Here is a 26,218-nt window from a genome sequence, read left to right as displayed (position 1 = left end):
ATTTGTACTTGTAATATTAATAATTTATAACTTTGAATTTAATGGACTTTTAACATCCTTACGACTGATCGCTTGTTTTTGCAGTGCATCGTGGACTATTATTTCATAGGTATTGTGTTGATGTTGTGGTATTTTTACTTCTCTGCACTGACACTGGTGTGTATAATGTAGCAGTGACCAACATGGCTGTAACTAGCAATTTTCCATAATAATTCATCTCATTATTATTTCTCTTTAACTTGTAGTCAATCGTACTTAATCTATGGTCTTTCTCATGGTGTAGGTTTGTATTTAAGTTTTTTGTTTTGTCCAAAATCCCCAAATATTCAGTTTCCAATGAGAAGAAACAAAGAAAAGGACACTAATGCTAACTTTCTGAGAAGCTTCCTGGAAAATTATTTCTAAGATCCACTGACGATCACCGTTGTTGCAGATTAATTTTTATCGACCAGCTAACAGATTAGATAAATAGTTTCAGCTTCATATGAACCACTTTACATATAAAGAAATGGATTCTGTTTCTAATTAAGCTAGTTTAAACCCTCTGTTGCCTGTCCAGTGATATTTGACTATTTCAGGACACCCTGTAACCTCATCTTCTTTAACTCAACCACATATTACAACATCACTCTGTCAGATCAGCTCGATTTCCTTTAACTTTGTTTTCGTCTCTGTTTGTGTTTGTGTTGGGTTTATTAAGCAACATGCCCTGTGCTCATGACACCGTGGCCAACTTCCTCTCATATGTATTCACACTGAACAGCTCTCTCTGCTCTCTCTCAGCCTAGACTCTGCATGGCGACGGACTGGCAGCAGTGGGAGTGAGCAGCCAATCAGCCAAGGCCACCGGTAGCAACATGGCGTCCCGTCAGAGGAACTCGGTCCGGATCCTGTCCAGCCGGGAGCGCGGCTCCCAGACCTTTGGCTCGCAGAGGCTCCTGCAGCTGCTGGTGGAGGAGAAAGTCCGCTGGATGAAATGGCAGAGTCAGGTATGAAAATAACATCAGTCAGAGTTTTTTCCTTACATGAGATAATAAGAAATAATCTCAAGATGTTTTAAGGCTTCCAGACTCAAAACCTTTTACATCAACATTATAGTTATTGAAAACGTCAGTCTCATGTCTGAATAAACACCAAGGTGACTTACTAAACGTTACTAAATCTGACCTGAAACCTTTTCAACACGACACAAGTCTGAATTGAATGACGTTAGATTAATGTAAATGCTTTTATGTGACTTAATAAAGGTGGTTGCTAACAAGTGGCTAAATGAGACCGCAGAACATCATCAAACCGAACAAGGATTTACAGCCTCGCTGTGGTGGCGGTGTGAAAGTCCTGTGACTGTGGTGTACATTGTTTAAAGCCCAGTGTTAGCTGTTTATTTCTGGTGATTGCATTCAGGCTTCAAAAATCATAGAATTGGTGGTGTGGCTGCACCTTTGAGGAACTTTGAGGGTGCAAATCATGCAACATGTGTATAGCCCAAAATACTTAGCCGAGCCAAGTATTTTGGCCCCCAATCCAGGTCATCTACCAATACAGATCCCAATCTGATACGTCCATTTTCCTAGATTCTACAGTTGCACAGTGCACACATCAAATACATTAAAGTTACTAAAATCAATCCAGTGTATGTGTATGACAGTTGAATAGCTCTGCAGCTTATAAAGAAAAACAATTCCAGTGTCCAAACTGTTACTTATTTATTTATATTATATGTTAAGTATGAAATAACAAACCCTCTCTTAAATCTTTTTTGGCCTTTTCACTGCCTCAGGGAGATTCCTTTCTGTCCTTTAGAGACTATTCCTCAGTGTTTGTTGCTTCGGTGCAGCCTTGCCTGAAATAGCCTTCCTGAATGAACTGTTCTCCATGAATCTTTACTTTTGTTGTCTGTACATCATTTGTTCAGATAAGGCCACATTAACATATTACCCCTATTGGCTTTTTGCTCGCGGGGTTTGATCTATTATTTTTATTATCTGTGTGCACTTAACACAACAAGCACCACAATTTTAAAACTACATTCAAGTTTACATTTTTACAACCTCTACTAAGAACTGGTCTTGCCCTTTCCTCTGTGTCAAAGTTTGACTGAATTTCTGTCACGTGACTGTTTGTCTCAGCCAAGTTCCTCAGTTGTGCTGAGGAGTGCAGAATTAAATGTTTTTTATTACAGGATCTGGTCGATGCAGACGGTTCATTTTTGGTGAAATTTAAATGAAACATGTAGAATAAAGTGATTTTGGAAGCATTTCTCAAACATAATGCATTCAATGCCCGTAGGAAATTTGAAAATCCAGCGATCATTTAGGTCTGGCTCGATCAGTGGGCTTGAGTTAGCCCGTGGGCCACCAGTTGAATAGGCCTGGCATAGATAATTAAGATAACAAAATTACAGATGAAATGTATTTGAAGAAGCTGGATCCAGAAGGACGTCAAGCAGGTTCAGAGGTCTCCAAGCAGCTAGAGCCTGAGCCACACAACCTCCTCTCCACCATGTAATCTGGAAAGAGGACAGACTACACAAACACACAAGATGCAGACCTGAAGCACATCATTCACTCAGCAGGAGAAAGAAACAAACAGAGAGAGAAGAGGAGAGGCTAAATCTCCCCGGAGGATAAAGATTAAAATCCAACATGTGGAATAAACCAACAGCCAGGAGGGACAAAAAGGTGTCAGGACAGCTGATGATCGAACACTATTAAAAACAGAGTTAAAAGAGAGGACGAGGAGGAGAAACTAAGGAGGTAGCAGGAAGAGCTAACTATGATAATGTAACAACGATGATTATAATATAAGAATAAACTAGTGACATTACAGAATCAGATAAAGACTAGATTTTAAAACAGAACACATACAAGGTGAACTGTGTCCAACTTCTGCCTCTGGTTCTTTCTCTTTCTTACAAGCTGCGTCACACAGTATTTATGTTGTTTTTAACTGAAGCACATTTTGTCTCACTTTAGTGTGGTTAACCCGACCTGATGTTTGTTAGTGTGTTTTAAACCAAAATGAGGCAGACTCAGTCCGTCCTCTCTCTCTCTCTCTCTCTCTCTGTCTGCAGCCCCTCGAGTGCGTCCTCTCTGCACCAACACTGCTCTTATTGTGTGTGTCCCTCTAAAGCCCGTCTCAGACCACGACACTATTCACATGTTGCCCAGTGAGGCCTGTTCAGAATAAACGACGTCCAGTCTCCGAGTCCATGCTGCAGGGCACAGATGAAGACCAGGGAGCAGTTCATTATATGACAACAAACTGGGATGTTTTCATTAAATTACTGATGACATGGGATGTGACTAGTTGTTAGTTTTACTGCCACTCTGGGAAACACAGGAGTTGGAACAAAACCCCTGACAGTCATCTTAGCATCATGTATGATTAAATAAATAAAACTAATCACACATTAGAGCCACATCGGTCGACCCATAGCAGCTTAGAGAAGTTGGGCATGGAGATCTCCACATTTATACATTTTAAAATGTTTGCACCTCCACATGTTCTTCAGTTAGAAGCTTAGTGATATCTCATTAGGGGTGGGAATCTCTTGGTACATTGACTTTCGATTCGATTACGATTCAGGGGCTACGAGTCGATGATTATCGATGCATTTTGATGCATAAAAACCCTGGGTTTCTAAACACGATTTTTTTTTTAATCACTGACTCCCTGTGACTTAAATGAATTAATGAATTTCCTTTCATAATCTTTTCCTGAAAGCAGTAAAAAGAAGGAGAACTGAAAGTTGACACAGGGGCATAAGACTCAGTGGCAGTAGACATCCTCGCATCGCACGTTAAAGCAATCCTACCTGTTTTCTTCAGGGACTCCATGACGTTAGCTTTAGCCTTGTTGTACAGTGTGAATATTGCTATGTCAGTAAAAAAAAAACGTTGACAGGATGTCGTACCTCGGCTCCTGTTTCCCTCTAACTTAGTAAAAGCCAAAATGTTTCCATACACTAGCTTTTAAGCCAGGGGGTGCTGGTCGTATTGTGTCCTTCGTTTACTCATGCTCAGCCATGCTCTCATGTTGGTAGTTTAGTTTAGAGCATAAACATGGCGCACACGGATGGTACGTACCAGTAAGGAACATGCAGACGTCAGAGGCACACACCTTATGTACGTTACGTGCCTCTTGCACATGTGGAGGTCTGCCGTATTGCCTTTGGCTCTGGACTGATGGTCAGAATGTCGAGAGACAGCGAGACATCATCGTTTGAGAGAGAATCAAGTTTTTCTCCATCCCTATATCTCGTCCATGTGAGAAATAATTCCCTAGCAAAAATCGTGTGATGACAAGACAATAAATAAAACACCTGACTCGTGTTATCTTAACTTCAGACTTTGTTACATCTACTTGTCAGCCCTTCTTTCTGGAACAAAACCATAACAGAATCATCTAGAATATCTTAATCAGTGTGTCTTTCAAACTTGGTGCAAGCAGCACTCAATGTTTGAGTGCTGCTTAGACTGAGACGGACAGTATTTTGTGGTGTGTTATTACATCCAGGGGCTAATATTAGTGTGTTCACCTGGGTGTTGTGTTTGCATCACTGCCGATTGGGGCCGGAGCCGATAAATACCCATGACCACTGCAGAGTCATTTGACCTGGGTGTAAGAGCCGATTGTTACCTTTCCCATTACATTAAAAAGCCAGATGTTAACGAGTGTTTGGAGGTTTTTTGTGCAGTGGAAAAGGGGCTTAAGACTGTTTTCTTGTTTCTCTAGAAGGAGCTACCACATAGTTTGAATCCACTTAACTGACTCTAAACACGTTTGTGTCCCTTACAGAAAGTGGAGCTGCCGGACAGCCCTCGATCAACCTTCCTGCTGGCATTCAGCCCCGACAGGTGAGAACATCCATCCACACTTTGAAAAGTCGAGAATATTTCAGAATTCACTTTGTAAAATTATTTAATTGAACTGTAACACTGTCAGACTGAATGTGTAGTAAACATAGCACATCCAGTGTTTCATATTCCAGCACCTTGTAGCTGGAATATGAAAATCTTGTTTTAACATGTGAGCGAGTTTCCTCAGTGAGATTTGCTGCCCGTGTGTTTACACAGAGCTGACAGTGAGTTATGTTCGTTATTAGTGAGGTGACAAACACCTAAAACTAATATTTGTTCATTGAACTCTTTTTGCTTCCTGTAGGACTCTCATGGCTTCCACACACGTCAACCACAACATTTACATAACGGAGGTGAAGACTGGAAAGTGCCTACATTCCTTAGTGGGCCACCGTAGAACCCCCTGGTGTGTGACCTTTCACCCCACCATCCCCGGCCTTGTGGCCTCCGGGTGCCTTGATGGTGAAGTCCGCATCTGGGACCTGCATGTGAGTATCACTGTCTAAAGTACCGTAACCTTTGAGGTACTGTATCAGGTGACCCTGATAAAATCACCCCTTTAGGTTTACCTACTAGACACCCACAAATCAAATTACAGAGACAAAGACATGCAGTGTAGCATCTAACCAGAAGTGCAAAAACCAGTGAAGTACAGAATTAAACAAATTAATAGAATGTGGAACAGTAAGGAGTATGACATAAATTATATTCACACTGTGACCTCCAGCATGCACTGTGGCGGTTTGCAGCTGGGTGTGAAGCGGTCAGGATGAGAGTCAGCACCTCCAAATCTGAGTCCACGGTTCTCTGCCAGAAAACAGTGGATTGCCCCCTCTGGGTTTGGAGAGTTACTGCCTCAAGCGAGGGAGTTCAAGTATCTCAGGGTCTTGTTCACGAGTGAGGGTAGAATGGAGCGTGAGATGGATAGGTAGTTTGGTGCGGCTTCTGCAGTGATGCGGGCGCTGCACCGGACCGTCGTGGGGAAGAGGAAGCTGAGCAAGAAGGCAAAGCTTTTGATTTACTGCTCCAACTACGTCCCAACCCTCACCTATGGTCATGAGCTCTGGGTAGTGACCAAAAGAATGAGGTCACAGATACAAGCAGCTGAAATGAGTCTCCTCTGTGGGGTGGCTGGGCTCAGCCTTAGAGATAGGGTGAGGAGCTCAGACGTCTGGAGGGAGCTCGGAGTAGAGCCGCTGCTCCTTCAGATTGAAAGGAGTCAGTTGAGTTAGGGCATCTGATCAGGATCCCCCCGCGCACCTCCTGTTAGAGGTGTTCTGGGCAAGTCCCACTGGTAGGAGGCCCCAGGGCAGACCCAGAACATGCTGGAGGGATTATGTATCTCATCTGGCCTGGGAACGCCTCGCGGTCCCCAATGTCTGGGGTGCTTTGCTTGGCCTGCTGCCCCCATGACTGGGCCCCAGATAAGTGGATGAAAATGAATGAATGGATGGATGGATAAATTCTATTTCCTTTTATTATGATGAATTATGCCCAACTTTCTTCCCTTGTCAATTGAAAATAAATGAATCAGTAAGTATTGAAACATTTTATGGTTGCAATTTATCATATGTGAGAATGAGCTTCAATGACAGTGAACTGAATCTCTTTGGATGTTGGACTGCTGGTTGGACAAAACAAGACACGAGATGACGTCAACTGTGATAGCTTTTTGACATTTTATTTACCACATGATCAATTTAGAAATTAATTTATAATTAAAATGATATGCAGCTCTAGAGATTTGTTGCCTCTGGCCTAATATTGCCCATTACTACGGTTTAAAAAAGAAATAGTTTTATCATTTAAATCCACTCCTCTTTCCCTCTCGCTGGTGAAATGATCTCTAATGAAACTGCTCTTACTTGCTAAAGTGGACTATGCCTGTTTTCAGAAAATCATACATTTTATTCCTGTGGTCTAAGACAGATAAAAACTAATCCTCAACATGAATAACTCTCCCAAATTCAAACTTGTGATGTCATAGGGTGTAAAGTCTGGAGCTGCTCCATGGACACTTAATGATGAAAGATGTTCTAGATGACACTGAGAGCACCCGGGGCAATGCTCTATTATATGGGAGTATATGGGAACACTTTCTGTTTCACAACTAAGTACACAATAGAATAAAGCTCATTTGGGTATTAAAAAGGAAAACAAACGTATCGGTTTCCCATTCATTGTCTGTGGAGCGGCTCCAGACTTGACACCCTATGACATCACAAGTACAAGACTTCCTTCTCTGGTTTTGAGAGAGAGTAGCTCATGTTCACAAATATCGATTGGACTTTCCTCAGACATGGAAATAACACATTGGAATTCTCAAGTTAGGTGGTGCTCCCCTTTAAATGATACACACGTGTTTGATTATCTGCAGTGGTAACACAGTGTTCTCTCTGCAGGGCGGCAGTGAGAGTTGGTTTACAGAGAGCAATGTTGCCATTGCCTCCCTGGCCTTCCACCCGACTGCTCAGCTCCTCCTGATCGCCACCAACAACGAGCTCCACTTCTGGGACTGGAGCCGACCGGAGCCCTTCGCTGTGGTGAAGACGGGCAGTGACACGGAGAGAGTCCGGTGGGTTGAACATGAGTCGTGATGGTAACTGTAGTTAGATAGTGAGGTTGTAAGAGTCGATATAGACCGCATTGTACCAACAGCGTTCCTTCGTGTCACTGTGGTGGACAGTGTTGGCCAAATTTCAAAATAAGGATACTGTATAGATTAGGCGCCCCCTAATATAATGGTAGGGCAAACACTGACTCTGTTGTTTCACTGATGAGTTAGTGCTGTGGAAATAAATGGACATTAGACTGACCACATGAACTATTGTATGTTTCAGATATTTTTCCCAGACTTAATTTGCGAGTGGTCTTTGTTTTTGTGCTGAGTGAACATGTCTGCAGAACTTTGTGTTTTCCTTTGTCATTTAATTGTCCATGTGTTCCTTTCAGGTTGGTGAGGTTTGATCCTCTTGGTCACAACCTACTGACGGCGATAGTCAATCCGTCCAATCAGCAGGTGAGCACAGCTGACTGTGTTTCTGTTGTTAATTGCTGGTTGAGTGGTGTTCTCAGAGCTGTTGAATCTCTTTCAGAACGAGGAGGACTCTGAGGTTCCCATGGACAGCGTTGAGATGCCTCACTTCCGCCAGCGCTCCTTCTTGCCTTCTCAACCAGTTCGCCGCACACCCATCCTCCACAATTTCCTCCACATCTTGTCGTCTCGCTCCCCGGGGGCTCAGGCGGGAGGCGAGCAGCCACGCCCTCTAGGTGACAATGGAAGCAGTGTTGGAGAATCTCCCAGCATGCCTCTGGCCCAGTACCCCAGCTCTGAACGCGGGCCTCCCTTCCCAGGCTGCACCCAGCATCTGGGCATGGCTTGCCTGTGCTACCGCTGCTCCGTCAATCGCAACCCCTCCCTTGCAGCCGATGTGACAGTCTCTGATCCCAGGGTGTCATCTGACGCTCCCCAGCCTCCCCCAGCTTCAACTTTCTCTTCAGCCCGTACGGAGCCCCGACAGCCCTCGGAGCGACCCTCAGCCTTTACCTCAGTCTACTACAGCGCCGGCACTTCTCTTAATCCCCCTGCACCAAGTGGCATAGAACCGCTCTCCACCTCCAGGCCAGGACCTGACTGGACACGTAACCTGCTAAGTATGAGGGAAGTTGGGGTGGGTTCAGGTGTGCTGCCTCCCAGAACCTCCTCCTCTTCTATAAGCCTTCTTTCAGTGCTCCGTCAGCAGGACGGCTCCTCTCACTCCCCTGTCTACACCTCTGCCTCGGAAGGACGGGGTTTCCCCCAACAAGGAGATCCCGGGGCCCGAGATGCTGCGGGCACAAGCAGCGGGCACCATCCGTTCTGGGATGGCTCTCGCAGCAACACGGCCTCTTTCCGCAATGTGCTGCAGTGCAACCTTAGCCGCTACTTCATGGAGTTTGATCGCATGCAGGACTTGGAGCCACCGTTAGGAGGTGGCATGGCAGATGGAAGCCAGGAGCAGAGCCAAGAGCTGCTTAATAATAACATGGACCCAGAGAGGCCTGGGCCTTCCACAACTTCCTCCACCTCCTCCCCTACCATCATTCATTACCAGCCTCCTCTCCCCCCTCCTCCTACCTCCCACAACCTGGAGAACAATGTTCCTCCCCCAGCGTCCCGAGGCCATCTAAACCGCTGCCGGGCCTGCCACAACCTGCTGACCTTTAACCATGACTCTCAGCGCTGGGAGCGAACCAACCAGGCCTCCTCCACCTCTGCCTCCACTCTGGAGCCCTCCTCTTCCTCCACCTCCTTTCCTCCTTCTTCTTCTTCTTCTTCCCCTTGGCAGCCCGAGGAGGGCAGGAGGACACTAGAAACCCAACCTCAAGAGAGAAGGGTACCTCCGGAGCCTAGCGAGCAGCCGCCTCCCCCTGGAGGTGGAGGAGCCGGAACAGTGGCCTTCCCAATAGCCCCGTCCCCCAGCCAGTCTGGAGAGCAGACAGTGGGCTTGGTGTACAACCAGGACACAGCGCAGTGGGAGAGGGTGTACCGCCAAGCTGCTGCCGGCAGATCGGCAGAGCCGGCGGAGGCCTTAAGCCAAGAAATGCCTGTTGACCCTCCAGATGAGGACTCCCTGAGGAGGTACGCTCGTTGTGTCTGTCAGTGGCTTGTACCTGTATATACACTTACGTGAACACAATGAGAGTGTGAAGTCCGAGATTAAAGTGGCCACATCGGTGTGATAAGTACATAATAATATCTGGCTTTGGGTTAATCTGAGTTTTGCAGGCAAGTTTGACATCTTTGTTTGACAGCCTGTCAACTGTTTATTAGGGTTCCTGTGAATCCTTCAAATGTCTTTAAAGGCATTGAATTCAATTATTCAAAAAATAAGGCCTTAATTGGTATCAAAATATCTAATATCTGCAGCTTCGTTAATCCATATAACTGTACACATAGTACTGTGTTTCACTCATATGATTATCACTGTGGCACAATGCATTTACACTGCGGAGACATGACATGAAGAAGAAAATACTTAAAAATCATACAACCATGCTCAAAATAGACATAGTTCGGTGGCGCAGATTGAAAAATGAAGGAAGAAAGAGAAAATAGCAAGGGGTGAGAAAATGACAGAAAGTTTCCATAGTTTGAGATTAGAGCTGAAACAAAATGTAAAACTGAACTACGTTACCACATTAAGCACAATGTCAGTGCATCTCAGCAGAAAGCATCCAGTCCATGGAGCCGACCTGACACAAGGTAACATTAACTTTAGCTTCCCTCTGTGCTGCCAGAGCCTGGAGCTCCACGCTCATCCTGTGGCAAAAAAACGGATGACAGGTAACCTGGAGACCCCTGCCAGCAGATGAGTAGGGAGCCCTAAGCGGCACGGAGGGAAGCCAAACTCCGTTCATCTGCACAAACTGCCCACACAGCGGTGACACAAAGCTGTTTGAAAATCAGTTTCTTTTTCAAGGAAGTGGGTGCTAGTTATGTTTTCACAAGTTGACTGCAGCATTTTATTTTCTGTTTATTTTCTTGAGCAAAACTGAGCTAACTTAGTGCTATAATCACAGAAAATAAAATGCTGTAGTCAATTTATGAAAGCCTGAGCTTCATTCATGTTACTATCATGATAGTGACACGCACACGCCTACAGTACTCCCCTGACAGTGATGCAAAAAAAAGAAAGAAAAGAAAAAGAAAAATCTAAATAGCAGTTGGAGCCAAATTATTGTCTGTGATTAAAGCAACCAAAATGTTGATTTTTCTAAAAAGAACCCAGTTAGTTTTTAATTCAAGAGACCTGTCATAGTTTCTCTTATATGTATTTACTATGGCTCTTCAATAAAGCAGAAGCATTTCTTAACTTATGACTAGATTAATCCATGTATTAATTGGTAGAATACTTGATTACTGAATAATTGATAGCTACAGCTCTAGTTGCATTGTAAAATCTCAAAATAATTGGTAACATTTTTTTTCCCCCCCTTAAATGTATTTGCCGAATGCCTCTCACAGTGACCTCACACATATCAGGATAGTGGAACCAACACAACTATCTTTACTGTGGCCAGGATGCAAGCTAGTTGTCACTGTACCTTTGACAACATAGGAAATGCAGATTTATTGAACATTGACTGTTCAACAAAGATTTTGTAGCGTGGCTTAAACCGGTACAATTGTGATTACTGTAAAATTGGTCTAAATTGAGCTGTAGGAGCCCTGATTTATGGCTGACATGCTATTGGACATGCATTTTAAGCCACAGGGTGACTTAAATAACATTTACCCAAATAATTTAATCCAGCTACTACCTCTCTAAATACACCTGTCGTGTTTCTTTCACACAGGCGACTGTTGGAATCATCTTTGTTATCATTGTCTCGCTATGACATGTCAGGATCGAGAGACCACCCCATTTACCCCGATCCAGCCAGGTACATTAATACACTTCATTTACCCCGATCCAGCCAGGTAAACTAATACACCTCATTTACCCAGTCCAGCTAGCTACACTAACACTCTTCATTTACCCCGATTCAGTCAGGTGCATTAATGCACTTCATTTACCCCGATCCAGCCAGGGGCATTCATACACTTCATTTACCTTAATCCAGCCAGGTACATTAATACACTTCATTTACCTTCATCTAGCCAGGTACATTAATACACTTCATTTACCCTCATCCAGCCAGGTGCATTAATACACTTTTTTTAACCTGATCCAGCCAGGTGCATTAATACACTTTTTTTAACCTGATCCAGCCAGGTACATTAATACACTTTTTTTAACCTGATCCAGCCAGGTGCATTAATACACTTCTTTTACCTTCACCCAGCCAGGTACATTAATACACTTCATTTACCTTCATCCAGCCAGGTACATTAATACACTTCATTTACCCTCATTAGCCAGGTACATTAATACACTTTTTTTACCTGATCCAGCCAGGTACACTACTACACTTCATTTACCCTGATTCAGCCAGGTACAATAATACACTTCATTTACCTTCATCCAGCCAGGTACATTAATACACTTCATTTACCCTCATCCAGCCAGGTACATTAATACACTTTTTTACCTGATCCAGCCAGGTACACTACTACACTTCATTTACCCCGATCTAGCCAGGTAAACTAATACACTTCATTTACCTTCATCCAGCCAGGTACATTAATACACTTCAGTTACCTGATCCTGCCAGATACATTAATACACTTCATTTACCCCGATCTAGCCAGGTACACTTATACACTTCATTTACCCTGATCCAGCCAGGTACACTACTAAACTTCATTTACCCCGATCTAGCCAGGTAAACTAATACACTTCATTTACCTTGATCCAGCCAGGTACATTAATACACTTCATTTACCTGATCCAGCCAGATACATTAATACACTTCATTTACCCTCACCCAGCCAGGTACATTAATACACTTCATTTACCATGATCCAGCCAGGTACATTAATACACTTCATTTACCTTGATCCAGCCAGGTACATTAATACACTTCATTTACCTGATCCAGCCAGATACATTAATACACTTCATTTACCCTCATCCAGCCAGGTACATTAATACACTTCATTTACCTTGATCCAGCCAGGTACATTAATACACTTCATTTACCTGATCCAGCCAGATACATTAATACACTTCATTTACCCTCATCCAGCCAGGTACATTAATACACTTCATTTACCCCGATTTAGTCAGGTACAATAATACACTTCATTTACCCTGAACCAGCCAGGTACACTGTTTCTCTTCATTTACCCCGATTTAGCCATGTGCATTAATACGCTTCATTTACCCTGATCCAGCCAGGTACATTAATACACTTCATTCACCTGATCCAGCCAGGTACACTACTACACTTCATTTACCCTGATCCGGCCAGGTACAATAATACACTTCATTTACCCTGATCCAGCCAGGTACATTCTTACACCTCATGATACCCCAATCTAGTCAGGTACATGACTGTACTTTATCTCAGTATTACCTCTAATACCGTGGTCATACTTCCTTTGTTGTTATAAGGATGAACCTGAACTTGTCCTCTGTGCTGTCCAGGCTTTCTCCAGCTGCTTACTACGCCCAGAGGATGATCCAGTATCTGTCAAGGCGGGACAGCATTCGCCAGCGATCACTTCGCTACCAGCAGAACCGCCTACGGGCCATGTCATCTTCATCCGACAGTCCTGCCACCAACCCGTCCAGCTCCATGGACAACAGCGATGTGGACTTTGAGGAGTTGGAGTAAATTTCATTTTGTCTCTTACGTAGTTTAACCTTGTTTTAAGTATATGAAACGTGATGATATTCTGTATCTAATCAGATTTAGCTGAATGATGGGTGAATTCAGAAAGCTGCACAACTTGCCCACAGTCTGGCACAAAGGCAACATTAATACATAGATAATAGATAGATACACATAGATAATCAGGCGCAAAAAGAGGGCAGATTGCTCTCAGCTGCAAAACTTAATGAGTGTTTATGCACTGTAATATCATTAACTCAATATCCTTTGTGAATTGGACGATGAAACGGGGTAGATGAAGTGAAGCGCAACTCATTGTGCTGTCAGCGGCCACAGTGCATTTTTTGTGAATCCGCCCATGAGTGTGGACGTTGTCTGAGACAGGATAAGAAAAACACTGTTTGCTTTGCACAAAGACAAGCAAAGTTGGTGGACTATCGAAAACAGTGGCTGAAGGGAGTTGAAGCGTTATGGCATCCAATTGTTTGAGTTGTGCCAAGACAACTGTAAACTAATGTCACACTGTTGTGATCTGAGTCCTTTAAAATCGATCAGCCCAATACTTCATATTTACTTAAATGATGATAAAATATGTATCTGACACATTTAAATAACAGCTGTAGATACTTTATCTGACACATCTTATTTTCCCTGAGCATCATGATCCAAATGCTGAAGTCCCTGATTCAAAAATATTAAAAATATAAACTTTAATTTTTGATGTGATTTGAAAGATTAACGGACAGAATGCCCATATGGGCCCTGATACAACTCGAGACGTCTCTAGTTATTAGTTCTGCCTGAGGACCTGAGTGATGTCATCAGTTTATAACACTTGATTTAACTGCTGAAGCATCATATTAGCTTTGCTCAGTTTAATAGTGTAGTCCTGCCATGGTTGATTACAGCGACCTTTAACTCTTTGAACATACATATGACATGAATATTGTGTTCAGACTAGGGCTGCCCCCTAATGGTTGACCAAACGTTAGTCCAGAAAGGACATTAGTCGTCAAGATTTCATTGGTCGCTTAGTCGCAGAAAAAAAAAAAAGTCGACTAATGGCCCTAAATGGTGACTATTGGTTGACTAGGAAAATTATTAGTCGGGGACAGCCCTATCTAATGCTTGAATTAACAGTTCAATAGAGTCTTTCTGCCAAGATTGATTATAGCGACCTCTAACTCTCTGAACTTATATATAACAAAAAAACTATCCATAAACACATATAACTGATTTGTCTGCTCTACATCTATCAGAGGCAGTGCCAACACAAGCTTTAAATAGGTTTTCTTACATTTTCAGCCCAGTCATTATTTTGTGAGGAGGAGAAAATGGTGTTTTTGTTCCAATAATGGTTTTGTTCTCTTGTTGTATTGGCACTTAAGACTTTTCCTAGCATGTAATCCTGTACTATATTAAACAGTGCTTGTCGTTTTGTTTTTCTATGTAGCCTCACCATTTTCTTTATTCCAGTGATAATGGAGACAGAGCGAGGCACAGGACTCCACGTAACGCCAGGATGTCTGCACCTTCGCTGGGTCGCTTTGTCCCGCGGTGAGTCAGCACTAAGCTCTAATCCTAACTAACTTTTCTGCTTCGTCTGTGCAGAGCAGTCTGCAGACTGTTCTCTTTTCTAAACACACTATCAGTAATATTCCTTGAAGTTCAGAAAGTGAAGGAAAACCTGAACTTGTAATATGCAGTCCTGGATGAAGAAGTTTGATTTTTCTGTGTTTCAGTTGTCATTGTGACATGTGCAGAAATCTTTTATTGTTCTAGTCCAGGCTTGGTTTTAAATGTTTTGTCCTGTTGTCCTTCAGGCGTTTCCTCCTCCCTGAATATCTGCCCTATGCTGGGATCTTCCATGAAAGAGGGCAGCCTGGCCTGGCCACACACTCCTCTGTCAACAGAGTACTCGCTGGTAAATACACACACTTTGCAGTGCTACCGAAATTACCATTTTAGGTTTGGAAATCACCAGCTGCAAGCCAAATGCTGATAAGGTTTGGTGCATGTTGTTCAGTTTCACAACTTCACCAGACAAATTCAGTTATGAAATCTAACTAACTGGTAGGACACTGAAAATAATCAGTAACTGACCTGACCAGCTTTTATTTTGTTGTTTCTCTTCTGTATGAATGTCCTCAGTAACAGGGCTTACTGTTGTTTTCCAGGTGCATCGATCGGGGACGGTCAGTCCGCAGTCGCCAGCAACATCGCTAACACTACCTACCGTCTGCAGTGGTGGGACTTCACCAAATTCGACCTGCCTGAGATCAGCAACGGTACAACAACCGTTTACCTGCATTTTTCTACTTTGAGTCGTGGCTGTTTATGATGCAGCATTAAGTGCGATACTTGTGCGGCAGACCCTACGTGGTAGTCTGTGCATGTCGCCTACGCCGTTGAGATCATTTATACATGTGTGGTAGTGTTTCTGTGAAGTGCTGTAAAGTTTAGTTGATTCCAAAGTAGACAGCGCTTCATTTGAAAAATGTGTCGAAATGCTGAAGAGAAATGTATCTGTGTTTGTTTGTCTCCTCTCCAGCTTCAGTCAACGTTTTGGTGCCAAACTGTAAAATCTATAACGACGCTAGTTGCGACATCTCTGCAGACGGTCAGCTGCTGGCGGTCTTCATTCCCAGCAGTCAGCGGGGTTTTCCAGATGAGGGCATCCTGGCCATCTACTCTCTGGCTCCCCACAACCTGGGAGAGATGCTCTACACCAAGAGATTCGGTAGTGTTCCTCAACAAGTTAATTATATGTTTGACACAAGGATTCAGTAAACTGATCTTAAAATTAGAAGGTGTCAGATGAAAGTGACAGTTTGGATTCTGCAGTTTTATGACTGTATTGAGATCCATCTTTGTTGTGTAATGTACCCAATCAGTGTTTTAATGTTGACTTTCCTTGGACAGGTCCGAATGCTATCTCTGTTAGCTTGTCTCCGATGGGCTGCTATGTGATGGTCGGCCTGGCCTCTCGCAGAATCCTGCTGCATCCCACCACCGACCACATGGTGGCGCAAGTCTTCCGCCTGCAGCAGCCACACGGAGGAGAGACCTCCATCAGGGTGAGACAGATCCACCAATGCTGACACTGTTTCTAATACAGCAGCAGTTCTGATATTACTACTAAATCTACAACTAATACTTCTATTACTGAAGCTGTAATACAGCAGTCTGATGAAGACCTTTCTGAGTGAGGGAAAAAAAGTCAATGCACTTTGCTGTAGTTTGTTCGGTATTGTATTAATTTCATAAAATGTTTTAATTAATTCTCAATAACTAATGTTTAACTGGGATATTGCGTCCAGCTGTGTATCAATCAGTCACTTTATTTGTCCTCTAAGGGAAGTTGGTTGTGCAACAGTGAAACCAGAAACACTTTATATAAAAACACAATGGAGAAAAGCAGAGTTAGGTCGATTTGCGGTTTCTCCAGTTCGGTGAACAAGCCTAACCCAGTTTGATTTTATGCAAAACAGCTGAACAGATCTTGACAAGTTCTGACAAATTGTAAAGTAGCCATGCTGTGAGCCGAACTACTGTCGAACGTCCTGTTTTTGTTTATTCCTATCGCTCGCTTTGAAAGCACCGCAATGGACGAGGAGCAGCTACTTCATAAAGTTGAAATGAGGAATTATCTATGATACCTTCTTATCTCATTACAAAACCCAAAATGACGTGTCAGCTTGTTGGAGGGAGATCACCAGGGGGCTGGAAGTTTCTGGTAAATGACTGTCGGTAATAACGAGCTAAGCTACTTGCTGTTGGCTATAATGTCTGTTATGTAAGTAAATATCACAATATAAAATGTGATCAGCTGATAGCTGCGTGGTCTGTTTATATGAGATAGGCTAACAGAACAGCTTATTCAAACTTCAAAATTGGCAAAATTCAGTGTACCAGTCCGGTGTTTGGCTTAGTATCAAACCACTTTGAAAATTTTCATACTGGCTCAATTTTAAAAAAGAGTACACAAGTGCAGGGATAGATCCACTAGTGGAAAATATTCTTAAAATCAAGAGGAGAAAACATTTGCTGGATGTGGTTTATGACAAAGTTTGATGGGTGTTCTTAATGAAAATGATACTTGTATTAAAATAAGTTATTTAGAGCTAAATGTAAATATATTAGAGCTGAAACAATTAGTCGATTAATAGGTTAGTTAAATCAGGTTTGGTGTTTCCGACCTAGTAAAGACCTCACTGTGAGCTCTGTGAACAGCAATTTTACTATTTTCTAACAGTTAGTGTTGATGCTGTTAAATGATAATGAAAATATCATAAATACAATATGTTAATTCAGTGCTAATTGCAAGCCCTCGTCTTTTCATTTTCCCTGGTCTTGAAAATGTCTCAGAAAACTGTCTCAGTTAATGGAGAGCAAATAACATCTAAAGAATGGGTAACATTCATAAAAATGCTGAATAACTTAATATTCTCTTTAAACAGCAGGACTGTTAAACCTGAACTGCTCATTCAGTCAGTGACGTCTGCAGTGTGTAAACACAGCCGCTGCCACAGTAGTTGAATCTGTGTGTCATCAGTGTGTGTTGAATCTGCTGTCGTGTTTCAGATGGTGTTCAACGTGGTTTACCCGATGGCTCCAGACCAGAGGCGCCACGTCAGCATCAACTCTGCTCGCTGGCTGCCGGATCCAGGGATGGGTTTGGCTTATGGAACCAACAAGGGAGACCTGGTGATCTGCCGGCCTGTGTGAGTCTCTGAACTCCTGACGCGGACGTGTCTCAGCTGTGCCGTCACACATTTAAATATATACTTTCTATTCTGGGTCTGTATTTATCAAACATGTCAGAATCAGTGTTAAGATTTCTGTGGACTGAAACCAGCCCAACCTCAGAGGAGGACTGAGGGATATTTATAAAGTCTCCTACACTGACTGTGACGCAGTAGAAACCATGATGAGGTGTGGGAGAGTTCTGAGTATTAGATAAGGATTAAAGTGGAAATGGGGGTAGATCATTTATGTGACTTGTTTTGAGGAGGCAGGTAGTATAAGATTTCCTTTTTAGTATTTAAAAATGGTTGAGCTGCACTTAGTGTATTGCTTAGCATGTTATATTTTTAACTGTTGAACTGGTTGTATCAGTTGATCAAAACTGTTATTGTCGGTTAACGTTTTTTCATTTAAATCTTTATTAAAACAATTTTTGTGACATTAACATATCAGTTACAACAGCATACTACAATAATGAAATAACTGACAAATAATAAGAGCTAACAAAACTAAAACTGCTTGGGTAAATGCACAATTTTACAGCCTTAAGGATTAGTGTATCTATTGATTATTATTATTATTATTATTATTATATTTTGAGTCTTGTATAGAGTCTGTTTTTCCCATTTTCTTTCTAGTTGTGCTTCTTGTCATCTCAGCATTTGTGTCAATTTCTTCATTAAAAGTTGGTTAACAATTTATTATTATTATTATTATTATTATTATTATTATTATTATTAACATCCCTAACATTAAAGGTCCAGTGAAAATAAGAAGTGACACACTGGCTCTAGATAGGGCCGTTTACGTTTTCGCATTGGCCAGCATAGTTAGCAGCCCCTGTGCAACAAGAGCGTAGGAAAAACACTGATTTCTTTTTTTACGTGAGACTGCTTTATTTGGTGTTCTTACCAGTTTTAACCCCCTGGTCTGTTTGTTTTGGAGAGGAAGAGACATCTGTGTATAGCTTGGCCCTTGAACATTGAACACTAAAGGAATTCCAACCAGGAGCAGTTTCAGCTGGTTGAAATCTGCAATCCTTAAGCGGGATGAATACTTGTGCCTCAGCTCTACGCCGTAGCCTACCCACGTGACTTAGGCTATTGTGAGCATTTATACTTGTGTGGTGGTGTGTCTGAGTCACTCTGCAGCTACACCTCCAAAACACTAGTCAGCGGCGGGGTCTCTGTCAAGTGCTGTGGAGTTTAGTTGATTCAAAACATACATTAAACACACATTAAACATGGCAATTAGAGACAGTTTCAAACACAAGTACACAAATCAGCTTCACTATAACTCGCAGCATTCACAGACAAACACTTGTCTTTATCTGGACACATTTTCCCCACAAATACAACATGCTAATGTTTTTAGCACAAGCCTATGGCATTTTACATTGTATAAATTAGCCTAACAGCTAGCAGACTTCTGGATAAATCACACACAAGACTTAAAATGCTATTTTTGTGGAGGCTTTATTGTCTTCACAATCTTTTTTTTTCTTATCTGTAAAATTAAAATAAAAGCTTCGTTTGTACAGAGGGAAATGGTTTCAGCTTACAAAAATTGACAGGTGGTCTGCATCACCGTGGCATGTAGTTACTGTTTTTGGGGAGGTGCATGTCCGGCTATGGCGTAGGCTTCTCCATAGGTAAAGCGTCGATTTGATGCATAAGTATAAATAAGGCTTTATCGCGAGACGCCTCTAAATCCCCCAAAATCTTACTGACTTCTGCAGGGCTCTTAGGTGGCTTCTAAAAGACATTGATTTGCAGATTAAAAGTGTAGCCATCATATCAGCTGTAGCCAGTCACTTTGCTTTACAATGCCTGTGGCGTATCTCACATTTATTGTGCAGTATTGATGTTAGAAACCCCTCTGTAAGCTTTGGCCACCTCTTTATGAGGAACTTGCATGCTTCTATGTCGTGTCCCCTACAGGTGGGAGGATTTATTTCTTCGATATCACCCAGAACAACATGAACGCAGCTTTCTGCACCCCACAGAAAGTCCATCACAATAATAACTCATTAGAAAAATGATTTAATTAGGTCATGGTTATCAAGCGTTCCCTAAACATCTCTGCACCTTTCCTGAAGTTTGGCTGAGATTGGGCTTTTTGTCTGAGTTTACTGTTTACTGTCTTAAAAATTGCAGCAAAAATATGTTAGTCTTCATCATTTTTGTCCGGTGATGAGTAACTTTCTCCTCTGAGATGTTTGATAAAGATGAGCTGTGTTTAGTGGAGTTATCAGTAACCTCACTGAGTCAAATAACTTTGTGCATCTTTCCACACCAACTCAAGGAAAAAGTAGAATGAATACAGATGTCCTCCTGGTTTGGAGGATTTCCCTGCCCCCTCCTCCACACTGAGACGTTGGCTGATGTGATTATCCTAATGATCAATCTGAACGGAAGACCATTAATTGGTGAAGGTCAATTAGTGCTTTTAATAAGGTCGTGGTCTGTGTGATTCCACGAAGAAGACCCTCCTCTGCTTTCCAGACTTCCTGAACAGAAGTGAATTAACAAGTGTGTGTGTGTTTAGGTTCTACAGAAGCGATGGCGAGAGCCCCGCGGAGTCAAGCAGTGAACCATTATTCTCCGTCAACAACAGTGGAACAAGCCGGACGCGAGGTTCTGACAGACCAGGGTGAGAACTTGCAAATGACAAAACACCAGTAATGTAATGAAGAAGAAATTTTATTTGTGATTCCTCATTTGAGTACTGAAATTTGTGAATTGTATTTGCTTTTATTTCAAAATAAGAGCACACCGTCATTCAATGTAACTTCAACTTAAATCAACAAATCAAGTTTTTGACTTCCTTCAAAGAACCAAATTATCAGGATGAGAATAAACGGGATTATTTTAGCTGATCACAGCAGCCTGTTAGCCTTTGACATGTTTGACTAACTGTGGTAGGATGTCAAGTTCTTCCACTGAGCATGAATGTTCTTTGAAATCCTAAGATGCACCATGTGACCAAAAATTAACCAATACAAACAAAGTTAACAGAGAAGGCTTTCAAAGAGAGCTGCAGGTTGACTTCTGAAAAAAAAAAAGAAAAAGTCTTTTATGAATTAAAACTACTGTTTGTAAAATTGGATCGATTTTGGTTTTTAACCAGTGTAACAGATGATGAGTATCTACCTCATCTCAAAACATTATATAAGTTGTTTAGTTTTTTGTCATTTTCGTTGTGCTGCACTAACCCAAAATTTTCTGTCTGTGATGTTTCTTTAGTCCCAATCGTTCTGGCTGGAGACTGGACAGAGACATGGGTTTGATGAACGCAATTGGTCTTCAACCACGACACCCCGCCCCTTCAGTGACATCACAAGGAACTCAGACACCAATCATCCAGCTGCAGAACGCTGAGACACAAACAGAGAGGGACCTATCAGAGCCTAGCGTCTCACAGCCTGCACCCAGTACTGAAACTCTATAATACCTTCATTATACTGATGATACTTACATTGTAATACTAACTCTCTAATACCTTCATTATAATAACACTATAGTGTCTTCACTGTAACAGGCAATATACAATACTGACAATGAAATGTTACACTCTGATGTAGTGACATCATTTTTATGCCTCCACCCTGGCGATTGCCATGGCTGGAGGCAATATGTTTTCAGGTTGCTCATACGTACATACATACGTAGGTGCGCCCGCCCGTCCCATTCTCGTGAACAAGAAGGCCTTGACGGATTTTTTCCCAAATTCAGATTTGGTGGTCAAAGGTCAAGGTCACTGTGACCTTGCGTCCATCTCATTCTTGTGAACCAGATTTCGCAAGAATACCCTGAGGGAATTTCTTCAAATTTGGCACGAACATCCACTTGGACTCAACAACGTACTGAGTGGACTTTGACAGTCAAAGGTCAAGGTCACTGTGACCTTGTATCCATTAATCTCGTGAACACATTATCTCAAGAATACCTTGAGGGAGTTGCCTCCTTCAGTGGTTTTGGTGGTCACAGGTCAAGGCCACTGTGTCCTCATCATTCTCATTCTTGCAAACACAATATCTTAAACACCTAAATGGAATTTCTTCAAATTTGGCACAAACATCCACTTAGACTCAAGGATTGAGATGATTAGAATTTTGCAGTCTAAGGTTAAGGTTACTGTGGCCTTGCGTTTGTCTCATTCTCATGAACGCAATATCTCAAGAAGGCCTTGAGGGAGTTTCTTTATTTTGCGGTTTTGGTTGTCTTGGGGGCAAAAGTCAAGGTCACTGTGACCACATCTTTCTCATTCTTGCAGACATGATATCTCAGAAACACCTTGAGGAAATTTCTTCAAATTTGGCACAAATGTCCACTTTGACTCAAGGATGAACTGAAATTCTTGTTAAGGATTAATCAAGAAAATAATTGTTTACGGTCCTGCATCCTCCAGTCTTGAGTCTGTACGCGTCTTTTGTTTTGACGTCAGGTGAAACCTTTTCTTATTTTTTGTATAGACTGGATATAAAGGAAAACTCTTCAGGAGACCGTTGAAAGGTTTCACTGTAAGAAATCGATGCTACCACAGGGAGTCATATATACAGCACAGTGTATCCAGTGATATCAAACACTTGTTTTATACTGAGACTTGATTTTATCGTAGTGAGACTGGAGGTTGTGTTAAAGGATCATTGATGTGCCTTCTTTCCTCAGATGTTGCTCCTGAGACTCCGTCCACGAGTGGAGCAGCTCCAGGGCAGCAGGAGGCATCTCAGACCAGCAGAGCAGCTGATGGCAGCCAGGGCGAAGCCTCAGCCGACACAAACACATCCGCTACTTCTACTGGTACTGCCCCACACTGACACATAAACACCATGTGTTCCTCTGCAGTATCTCCTAAATTAAACTCATTCCCTAATTTCAAAATAAGTTCTGTGGTGTGCTTTAAGTTGACACAAGTTTTGTTTGACTGTCATGTGTTTTGAGGAACTACAAGTCGGTTTTATTGTAGTTCTGTTTTCTTTCACTTCTTTCTGTGAAACTTGAAGTGATTGAGCTTAATGTGGGCTCTCATTGACTGTAAGACAGGGATACTCAGTGTGCTTTGCACAAGGGCTACTTCTGCAAAATAACGAGGCCTGAGGCCACCAATTAAAAAGAAAAATTAATATATTTGTGAAGTTAGCAGTTGTTAGTTTGATTCCACTGAACAGAGGAAATATATGTAAGTGTGAGCACACATGTTATTGTATGTTAAAGATGTGAAGTAAAATCCGTGGTGTGTGTGAGGGTAATATTATCATGTTCCCAATGCTAATTTCAGTTAGCATAATTTAATTAATTAATTAATGTAATGTGTTGGCATTGAGGTAGTTAACCAAGCTAGTCATTTGCCACATGATTGTAGCAGTTAGGAAAAGAGTTTGGTTTATAGCTATGGCTAATCATCATACTGTAACCTGTGACAGGCTGTTATTACTCTCGATTCTTGGTCTGACCTCTGTTGTTGCTCTCATTGGTCCAGGAGAGTCTCCAGAGTTCGGCACGGGTGAAGACGCTCTGGCACGGATCCGCCGGCTGATCGCTGAGGGTGGTATGACAGCTGTGGTCCAGCGGGAGCAGAGCACCACCATGGCCTCCATGGGCGGCTTCGGAAACAACATCATCGTCAGTCATCGCATCCACCGCGGCTCCCAAACGGGCACAGGGGCCTCCAGGCCTGCGGCGGACCCCTCTATGGCCCCCTCCACCTCAGGTCCTCTCCTCATCACCCAACCACAGACCTACGCCTCACCCCAGGCTTCCAACCCGTCTGAACAGCTCGCCCCCATGTGGGACTCCCAGGTGCTGTCGGGCCCTCAGCCCTCTGGCCTCTCTCTGGCCATGGACATGGACGACGTGTTTGACGGGGGGCGAACGGACGACGACTCCATGCCGGGTCCCTCCTCTTCCTCCCTGCTGTTGTCTTCCCCCTCTTCCTCCTCCTCCTCCTCTCACAGCCCCCTCCCCGGCAGCGGGGACGGCCCCAACAGTTACCCTGGCGATCCGTACAGCAGGTAGTTCTCCTATTGGCCAAGACAAGCAGAGCGTTGGCTGATGGGTTTAGCAAAGGGCGCTCCTCAAAGCCTTATCTCACTGGGTGCTGCTTTGACTCTGCACAGGGTTTCCCGCCTGGAAAAGAAGGGACACAAGAACCCCCCCCCCCTCACCCCCACCCCCACCCCTGAACCGTCAGTGGCATTGGCGTGCACTTCCTCTGCACTTATAAAAACTGGACTGAAGCTGAACCGCGACCATTCCTCATCAGAAAGGGTTTCTACTTGAACGGAGGCCAGTTAGCGCTGAGCTCCTCTCTGCCCGACTCTCTAAGTATCTGCGTGATGGAAGACAAGGTTCCTGTTTATCAAAGTGCCATGTCTGAGGGGGTGAGGGGGTATGTGTGTGTGAGTGTGCGCGTGTGTGTGTGTGGGTTCGGGGCGGTATCTCTTTACACACACACACACATTTACTCCAACGTGCTGCATTCGGTGCCATGTGATGTTGAAATTTGATGTGAAATAGTGCGTGATTGAAGTGTTTAAAAAGTGAATTCAGCACTACTTTATTTTGTTTTTGTACCGTGTGTAATTATGATGTTTGAAAAGAAGAAATGGAGGCTGCGCGTGCCTGAGGCTGGACTCACGACTCTGCATCCTGACTCTGTATCTTGACTCTGCATCATTATTCTGTATCTTGACTCTGTAGGATTACTCCGTATCATGACTCTACATCACAACTCTGAATCATGACTCTGCATCTTGATTCTAAATTATGACTGTACGCTGACTCTGCATCATGACTCTGTATCCTGACTCTGAATCATGAGTCTGCAGCTCATGGAGGAAGTTACTGTGTCCCACCACCAGGAAAATCAATCATTGATGACTGAACTGTGACTGAGTGAACTGAATCTGCTGCATGTCTTTTCAACGATGCTGCAGTTCATGAAACAAACACCTTTTTTTAATTGTTTGTAAAAAGGCTGAAGAGGAGAAGAACAATTTCCTGTTTCTGGGAGGGAAACCAAACACCCACCCCTCTAAAAACCCAGTTGCACTATAGTGTGTTTGCTAAGAGAGGCGTGTGTGTCTGTGTCCGTGTGTGTTTGGACCCCGGCAGGAAAGATTTTGCTAGAAAGTTCAGCTATCTAATTACCTGTTGATCTTTAGATTATTCTCTCAAATAATTGTTTTGTAGGCAGATTGTTGGTTTTCGTTCATTTTTGTTTGGTGTGAAAATTAATAAGCAAATTGTTGAAACCTGCTTCAGTTGTGAGATCAGTGTACATATAAGTCAGCATTCAGTTTATTCATGGTGATGATAATGTCAAAAAATTAACAGACTTGATGTTGACGATTTTAATTTTCATACCATAAAGGAATAAATGAAAACCAATAGTTGCCTTGAAAATGATTGAAGGATAAATTTGGCATCAACTCTCATGTTCAGACTCAAACAGTCTATCTCTCAGCTCCAAGCTCATTTCATTCCTACTTAAGATCTTATAAATCACAAATCTGTAGTTTGATCATCGGTCACGTCCTCAAACAGCTGCTTATAGTCATTTTTATAGTGACTTTGTTGGGGACTATTTTCAGCAGCGGATTAATTAGTGAGTATTTGTGGCAGCAGGACGGTGTTTGTAGGACTGAGTCAAAATAAACAACAGTGTGTAGCAGGGTTGGAAATTAACCTTTTTGTCCATCTGCCACTGTGGCTGGTGGGCTCCAAAATCCACCGGCCACTCATTAGATTACCTTTGTGTTTTTTGGCTGATGAGTGAAGCACATCGAGCAGCCACTTACAGATTTTACCAGCATTTTGCGAGTGCTAATTTCCATCCCTGGTGGGCAGTGTTTATAACTGATAGTTAACTGATTTCTCACTGCTGGTTTGAGTCTGAACATAAAGAGGAAGATAGAATATCACCAGACTTCTTTGAAAACTATGACAAAATTTAACCTACATTTGAAAACAGTCGACAAAATGTTAAAATACAAGTGTAGAAGTGTATTCTGCTCACACAGAGACAAAATATTTGTGTATAAAAGATGCTGGGTGGGTGTGCTCCTGTAAGAGTGTGTGTCTGTGTGTGCAGTATGTTGTGGCGGGGAGGGCAGGAGACACATGTAGCTTTTCTCTGCTGCTGACTGTCACCTCTTTTCCACTGCAGGAACTAGAACCTCTGCTCTATCTGTTTCCACAGTGTTTTAACAACCCAGAAAGTGTTTTGGAAAATTAGAGATGGTGGGAAAATGGCGCTAATATAGACTTTCTTTAACATTAACATGATTCAACGGTCAGTATCATCACATTCACAGTACAGGCTCTCTGCTCTGTACCATTAACTAACAT

The 26,218-nt window shown here is 42.7% G+C and overlaps 1 protein-coding gene across 1 annotated transcript in view; it reads left to right on the top strand.

Moving 5' to 3' along the window:
• The window catches only part of ambra1b (autophagy/beclin-1 regulator 1b), a 38,076-nt gene extending 13,470 nt beyond the window's left edge, over window positions 1-24,606 (top strand). The window contains exons 2-19 of the mRNA XM_033634612.2: window positions 784-989; window positions 4,801-4,859; window positions 5,167-5,350; window positions 7,265-7,437; window positions 7,815-7,881; window positions 7,958-9,483; window positions 11,202-11,288; window positions 12,935-13,120; window positions 14,598-14,678; window positions 14,945-15,045; window positions 15,299-15,409; window positions 15,673-15,861; window positions 16,044-16,198; window positions 17,706-17,845; window positions 20,415-20,519; window positions 21,113-21,300; window positions 22,538-22,669; window positions 23,349-24,606. Coding sequence (XP_033490503.2) covers window positions 858-989; window positions 4,801-4,859; window positions 5,167-5,350; window positions 7,265-7,437; window positions 7,815-7,881; window positions 7,958-9,483; window positions 11,202-11,288; window positions 12,935-13,120; window positions 14,598-14,678; window positions 14,945-15,045; window positions 15,299-15,409; window positions 15,673-15,861; window positions 16,044-16,198; window positions 17,706-17,845; window positions 20,415-20,519; window positions 21,113-21,300; window positions 22,538-22,669; window positions 23,349-23,884 — 4,152 coding nt within the window. The 5' untranslated portion in view covers window positions 784-857 and the 3' untranslated portion in view covers window positions 23,885-24,606. The remainder of the gene's footprint in view (window positions 1-783; window positions 990-4,800; window positions 4,860-5,166; window positions 5,351-7,264; window positions 7,438-7,814; window positions 7,882-7,957; window positions 9,484-11,201; window positions 11,289-12,934; window positions 13,121-14,597; window positions 14,679-14,944; window positions 15,046-15,298; window positions 15,410-15,672; window positions 15,862-16,043; window positions 16,199-17,705; window positions 17,846-20,414; window positions 20,520-21,112; window positions 21,301-22,537; window positions 22,670-23,348) is intronic.
• The last annotated feature ends 1,612 nt before the right edge of the window (window positions 24,607-26,218 follow it).

This window comes from Epinephelus lanceolatus, chromosome 5, assembly GCF_041903045.1.
Source record: "Epinephelus lanceolatus isolate andai-2023 chromosome 5, ASM4190304v1, whole genome shotgun sequence".
Lineage (NCBI taxonomy): Eukaryota > Metazoa > Chordata > Actinopteri > Perciformes > Serranidae > Epinephelus > Epinephelus lanceolatus.
This window is presented reverse-complemented; position numbering and strand designations above follow the sequence as displayed.